This window comes from Somniosus microcephalus, chromosome 16 (genome assembly GCF_052327205.1).
Source record: "Somniosus microcephalus isolate GS21.2 chromosome 16, FLI_Smic_1.0, whole genome shotgun sequence".
NCBI classification, from domain to species: domain Eukaryota; kingdom Metazoa; phylum Chordata; class Chondrichthyes; order Squaliformes; family Somniosidae; genus Somniosus; species Somniosus microcephalus.
The window spans coordinates 8,366,885-8,373,724 of NC_141002.1; the positions used below are offsets into that span (position 1 = coordinate 8,366,885).

The 6,840-nt window shown below is 56.1% G+C and overlaps 1 protein-coding gene across 2 annotated transcripts in view; it reads right to left on the bottom strand.

Moving 5' to 3' along the window:
• braf (B-Raf proto-oncogene, serine/threonine kinase) overlaps positions 1-6,840 on the bottom strand; it is a 162,903-nt gene that overhangs the window by 54,793 nt on the left and 101,270 nt on the right. For both annotated transcript variants that reach the window (XM_086008585.1, XM_086008586.1), the window contains exons 8-9: positions 4,819-4,978; positions 3,481-3,520 (exon numbers count right to left, since the gene is read on the bottom strand). In XM_086008585.1, the coding sequence (XP_085864711.1) occupies positions 3,481-3,520; positions 4,819-4,978 (200 nt within the window). The remainder of the gene's footprint in view (positions 1-3,480; positions 3,521-4,818; positions 4,979-6,840) is intronic.

Sequence of the window (6,840 nt, forward strand, 5' to 3'; positions counted from 1 at the left end):
AAAGGAAGCCTCCTGTTACTAATAGTAGGGTTTCTGCTGGGGGATCTTCCCCTGTTTCGTACAGTGCATGTCCATCAACAATTCTTTCTAATCAAAGAGCGGAGACCAAAGTTCTTACATTTACACACTGGTTCCCAATGCACCCCCGATAGCCAAGATCCTCATTCATAAACTGTCTTGGGAACATACAAGTGGACAGACATCACAGCCTTTTCAGAAACAGTGCTACAACTGGGCTATGCCTGATGTGTTGGAGCTGTGCTCAGTTTGAGAAGGTCAGGCATCATTTTAGCACACAATACGCATTGCCATAAAGGAACTATGCACTTAAACTGAGATTAATGTACAGCTTTTAATTCTTTGCTTCCTTTTTTTTTTACAAAAATGAGAGGGGTAAAATTCTTTTTGATTGCCATTCCTGCTAATTCCACAGGGGTTCAGCAGCAGAACAATGCAAGACTGGGGCCGACTAGGTTTTATCGCAGCTTCTGACAATTGCCTTAAACCAGCTCAAATTCTCCCTTGGCCCCCACCTACCTAGAACAGAAGTAGCACAGTTTCTGAGAGTGTCACCTCACACTGTGGTTACCTCCCAGTGCCTCAGCTTGTAAAGGCAGTAACTGAGCCAAAACAGACCACAAGGGACCCGGGTCTATCATCAGCCTGTGCTGAGTTAGCTAAACTCACTGGGATAGCTGTAGTGGGAGAAGAACAGCTCACTGGTGCCCCACTTTCCCAGGGTAACCGCGAAAGCGCCAACAGGAAACTTTGGTTTATCCGGAGGTTGTATGTCCGGAAACCTCGATCTACTGGCAGAAATCAGGAGCCGTTTGTTAGGTTTTTTTTCTTCTTGTGGCTTTTTTTTCCAACAGTCAGGCTCTGCAAAGTCTCTCTGAAGCTGTTGCTAAGCTACAGAGATGCTTCTAAGGTACGGTCGACTGTTTAGAAGCTGTTGCTAAGCAAGTGTTTGTTGCCAGATACGGAGCTGCAAATCTCCGTATGCTTCAACATTAACGCTGGTTTGTCCGGCAGTTTTGATAGCTCGGCAACAGCTCGGTCCCGGGTATCACAAAGTTTCCTGTAATTCTAGTTTTGTGGGCAGGGCAAGCAAAAAAATAAAAATATGAGGAAGTGACGGTGAGAATATCCAGCTGTCCTGCAAAGTTCATCTCTCTAATCCTTTCCTTCATCAGCAGATATTCAGTCTCTGAAATATGGTCCCTAAGATTTCAGTGAAGTCTAATGGTGGGCAAGTGTAAGATTTTCCTGCTCTACTCCCTTGAAATGTGAAGAACAGCCAGCGACATGGTTAGAGGTTGTGTCCTTCCAAACTAGAGCCGAGTCTGGGGAGAGCATTTTGAGCTGTACAGGTAGACTACCCTTTATCCAGACTTCCGAAAACCGAAACCCTCTAAAAACCGAAGGTTTTTTCATTCAGCGTAAGTCGTGCGTACGAACGAAAAAACCTTCGGTTTTTAGAGGGTTCCGGTTTCGGAAGTTCGGATAAAGGGTAAGTCGTGCGCATGACCCCCCGCCCCGCGGACCCCGCCGGCCCCGACAACCGCCGTCCCCCCCGCGGACCCCGCCGGCCCCGACAACCGCCGACCCCGCCAGCCCCGACAACCGCCGTCCCCCCCGCGGACCCCGCCGGCCCCGACAACCGCCGACCCCGCCAGCCCCGACAACCGCCGACCCCCCCGCGGACCCCGCCGGCCCCGACAACCGCCAGCCCCGACAACCGCCGACCCCCCCCGCGGACCCCGCCGGCCCCGACAACCGCCGATTCCCCCCCGCCGGCCCCGACAACCGCCGACCCCCCCGCGGACCCCGCCGGCCCCGACCCCCGCCGACTTACGCTGAGCGTCAGCGTAAGTCGTGCGCACGACCCCCCGCCGACCCCCGCTGACCCCCCCGCGGACCCCTGCTGACCCACCTTCCGAAATCCGAAATTCTCCTTTATCCGAAACTCGGCTGGTCCCGAGGTTTTCGGATAAAGGATAGTCTACCTGTATAACCCTGGGGTGAAGGAATGGTGCTGCAGTTGTGGAATTAAGAGTGTCATAACTAAGAGAAATAGGTTTAGCTGTGATTTTCACCCCTATATTTCTAAATAAGTCGAGTGACACCGTTGGCTCCTCACTCGTACATGGCAGCACTGGCTGCAGGTCCACTTGTATGCTCCGCAAGCTGCGATGGAGCTGAGGCTGCAGAATACTGCTGGGAACTGAAATGCGTCACTTTAACAAGTAAAACTGCCAGGTTTAACTCCGAGATCTAGATCACGCAACAGAGCACGACAATCTTTTATTCACATCGCATCAAGACAGAAGACGTGGCTTGAAATGACTCTAAATGATCTCCGACAGCCCTGCGGGTTTATTGAGCGAGCAGCTGAGCCACACTGACCAGGGAGCTCACTGCTTCGATCCCTGGTCTATGCTGAGCTAGCTGATCACAACACAGTTGGGGCACTGCAATTGGCCTCAGCGTCCTTGTGTTAGGGAGGGGCAATTTAAAAACAAAAGTCAGCTAAGGCGCCCGCTCCTCATCGGGACTTCTGCTGGAAGGTGCGAGTGCGAACTACCAATGAGGCAGCTTTGGGCTCAGGTGTGACGCCCTCTGTGGTCAAATAGTCTGTACTTGCACACAAAGAATTCTTGGGGTGAAGTAAGAGGCCAAGTTGCTCCCCAGCAAGGAGTCAACACCTTCTTTGGGGGGGGGGGGGGGGGGGGGGGAAAGCAAGCGGATAAAATTGGCAACAAAAAAAGATCATAAAAGTCAGAAAGATACTAGAGGTGTTTATTGTAGAGAGGCTAAAGGCCATGACAGCAAGCCAGACAATGGCTGTGTGAAAGCCTTGCTGCCTTTGCGTCTACATTAGTATCTCTTCCATTATCCTACGGTCTGAAAGGGTTTTCATTGCGTGACCATTTCGGTACCCCTCCAACAAATTGATTGACATCACTTGCATTTGGTCAAAAATTAACACTCCATTAACAAGGGACCGCAGTAGGCAGTATTCAATGGGAGAACCGAGTCTCCTCTGCCCGCTGTGTGAAATAAGTTTGGGCAGGTCCCACTAGCGTTCGCTGATGAGCACCGGTCCACAGCACAAAACTGCCCTAATGTGGCACCATCCAGCACCAAATTGGCAATCTCACTCAGGGGGCACTCAGGAGGGCCGGTATAGGAAATGGAAAGAGCCACATTGACGCAGTAGAGGGAGGTCCTCCAAGAATCATTGCCAGGGCAGAACGGGAGGGGACTTCACTCTGCATTTAACACTCCGTAACCTGGGCAGTGTTCCATTACCCCAGCACTAACTCCTCATCTCGAGGAGCACAAAATACATGTAAAAATAGACGCACTCCTTAGTTTGAGGGGGAGAAAAAAAAGCACACAAGCCAAGAAAACCTTGATCTCCACTCAAGAAACCCGCAACCTTTTGGGGGATCAGTACATCACACAACATGCTCTTACCTCCATCGTTGCGCTGTAGACCCTGATCTCGGATCAGACCCTAGGGGACAAGGAGCAAAGGTTAGCTGTCTCATCACATGGATTTGGACATTCAAGGACACCTGGGTGAAGTTGGGTTACTGATGGGGATGATATTCCGTCACGGGTTTACCTGTAACATCAGGACAGGGGCCTCAGAGGGTTGGAGGGGACCTCAGATTCCCCCCCTCCCCAGGCTTGTAAGGTCTAACAATCACAGCTCAGCTCCAGTGACAGATCAGCTGATTAAGACTGAAAGTAACTGAGCAATAGAGACCAGTAAGGTCCCAGGCTCCATCACCTGTGTTGATCTAGCTGACCCCAGCCGAGCGCCTCGATAGGGGGACGACAATTGGCACTTGGGTTCGGGGGGGGGGGGGGGGGGGGGTGGGGGGGGGAAAGAGAACCAGCCATGGTTCCCACTCTCGATCACTACCCACTGATCCCTGCTGGAAAAGGCGCCTGTTTGGGGCTCTGAGGAAAACAGCACCTCCGCTGCGATGCCCCGTGCTGAAATGGCCTCCACACACTCACTGCCTAGGCTCACTCATGCATGGCTACTTGGCTGAGATGCAAGAAGACGACGGCCATCTGTGGAACCACAGACCAATACACAGTCAACACCTTCAGGAATGGAGAGGAATGGGAAAAATGGACAAGGGGGGGGAGAAAAGTAAGTCTAACAGATTTCCAAAGGGTTCCCAACAAGAGTAAGAGCTCTAAAGGAGCAGTGCAAGAAAGGTGCACAGTCACGATCTGCCACAAGGCACCACTGCACATGCTCAATCATCACTTCCTCTTCTACTGATTCGAGCTCACCTGTTGTAAAGAAAGAGCGTGTATTTTTATAGTGCATTTCACAACCTCAGCCAGTGAAGTACTTCTGAAGTGTAGTCACTGTTGTAATGTAGGGAAATGTGGCAGCCAATTTGCACACAGCAAGGTTCAAAAAACAGCAATGAGATAAATTACCACATAATCTGTTTTAGTGATGTTGGTTGAGGGATAAATATTAGCCAGGATACCAGGGATAACTCCTCTGCTCTTCTGGGAATAGTGGCCGTAGGATATTGTGTCTACCCGAGAGGGCAGATGGTGCCTCGGTTTAACGTCTTATCCGAAAGACGGCACCTCCGACAGTGCACTCCTTCAGTACTGCACTGGAGTGTGTCAGCCGAGATTAGGAGCTCAAGTCTCTGGACTTTGAACTCATGACCTTCTGACTCAGAGGTGAGACACCATAAAGTGATTGTCCTGAGATCACCCCCCCCACCTTTAAATAGCCAATAGCAAGCATTGGAGTGGTGTGAGCATACTTACGTCAATATTGACCTGCTCGATGGTGTTGAGGTGTACGTTTGGTGCGGAGGACGATCGGTCCCGTTGCCCAAACTGATTCCGTTGATCCTCCTCCCCGGGTCTGAAAGGCTGTGGGATTGGAATCGACTTTGTTGGGGAGGCGGTTGGGTGAGATAGGGACCTACAAACACAAAATCTAACCATTTACCTGCCATTACAATCATGCTCTCAACAGCGGTGTGAATTTCCATTTTTTCTCTCACTTTCTGCCCTCCCCATCTGACTCAAGCTGGGGTACAATTCCACGGGCATCAGCGACACCTTCTAGTATCGCAACAAACCTGCCATTCAGGACAGCAGCAGGCTATTTAACTGGGGGAGGTGACCATTACAAAGAAAACTGATTCCCTCCCTCCCCTCGCTCGCTCTCACTCCCTCCCCTCGCTCGATCACACTCCCTCCCCTCGCTCGATCTCCCTGCCTCCCCTCGCTCTCCCTCCCTCCAATTCCTCGCCTTCCCTCTCCTTCGCTCGGCTTCCCCTCGACCTCCCTCCCATCCGCTCGCCCTCCCCTCTCCCCTCTCTTCCTCCCTCTCCTCGCTCTGCTTCCCTCCACTCTCCTCACTCTCTCTCCCTCCCTTCCCCTCCCTCTCTTCCCCTCCCCACTCACTCCCTCCCCTCCCTCCTTACCACCCCCCTCGCCCTTCCCCCCGCACTCCATCCCTCCCCTTGCACTCCATCCCTCCCCTCGCTCCTACCCTCGCTCCTCCTCCCTCACCCTCCTCCCTCCCCCCTCGCTCCTCCTCCCTCCCTCCTCGCTGCTCCACCTCCCTCCCTCTCTCCTCCTCCCTCGCTCCTCCTCCCTCCCCCCTCGCTCCTCCTCCCTCCCTACCCCCGCTCCTCCTCCCTCCCTCCCCCCTCCCCTCCTCCTCCCCCCTCACCGCTCCATCTCCCTCCCTCCCCCCTCCCCTCGCGCCTCCTCCCTCCCCTCGCTCCTCTCCTCCCTCGCTCCTCCTCCACCCTCCCCCCCTCCCTCGCTCCTCCTCCCACCCTCCCCTCGCTTCTCCTCCCACCCTCCCCTCGCTCCTCCTCCCTCCCCCCCCTCGCTCCTCCTCCTCCCTCCCCCTCCTCCTCCCTCCCAACCCCCTCCCCTCGCTCCTCCTCCCTCCCTCCCCCTCCTCCTCCCTCCCTCCCCCCTCCACTCGCTCCTCCTCCCTCCCTCCCCCTCGCTCCTCCTCCCTCCCTCCCCGCTCCTTCCTCTCCCCTCGCTCCTCCTTCCTCCCTCCGCTCCTCCTCCCTCGCTCACTCCCCTCATTCCTCCTCCCTCCCTCCCCCTCGCTCCTCCTCCCTCCCTCCAGCCCCCCTCCCTCCCCTCGCTCCTCCTCCCTCCCTCGCTCCTCCTCCTCCCCTCGCTCCTCCTCCTCCCTCCCCTCGCTCCTCCTCCCTCCCCTCGCTCCTCCTCCCTCCCTCCCCCTCGCTCCTCCTCCCTCCCTCCCCTCGCTCCTCCTCCCTCCCTCCCCTCGCTCCTCCTCCCTCCTCCCTCGCTCTCCTCCCTCCCTCCCCTCGCTCCTCCTCCCTCCCTCCCTCGCTCCTCCTCCCCCCCTCCCTCCTCCCCTCGCTCCTCCTCCCCCTCCCCTCGCTCCTCCTCCTTCCCTCCCCTCGCTCCTCCTCCCTCCCTCCCTCCCCTCGCTCCTCCTCCCTCCAGCCCTCCCCTCGCTCCTCCTCCCTCCAGCCCTCCCCTCGCTCCTCCTCCCTCCCTCCCTCCCCTCGCTCCCTCCTCCCTCCCTCCCTCCCCTCGCTCCTCCTCCCTCCCTCCCTCCCTCGCTCCTCCTCCCTCCCTCCCCTCGCTCCTCCTCCCTCCCTCCCCTCGCTCCTCCTCCCTCCCTCCCTCCTCGCTCCTCCTCCCTCCCTCACTCCTCCTCCCTCCCTCGCTTCTCCTCCCTCCCTCCTCGCTCCTCCTCCCTCCCTCCCCTCGCTCCTCCTCCTACTCGCTCCTCCTCCCTCCCCCCTCCCCTCGCTCCTCCTCCCCTCCCCCCTCCCCTCG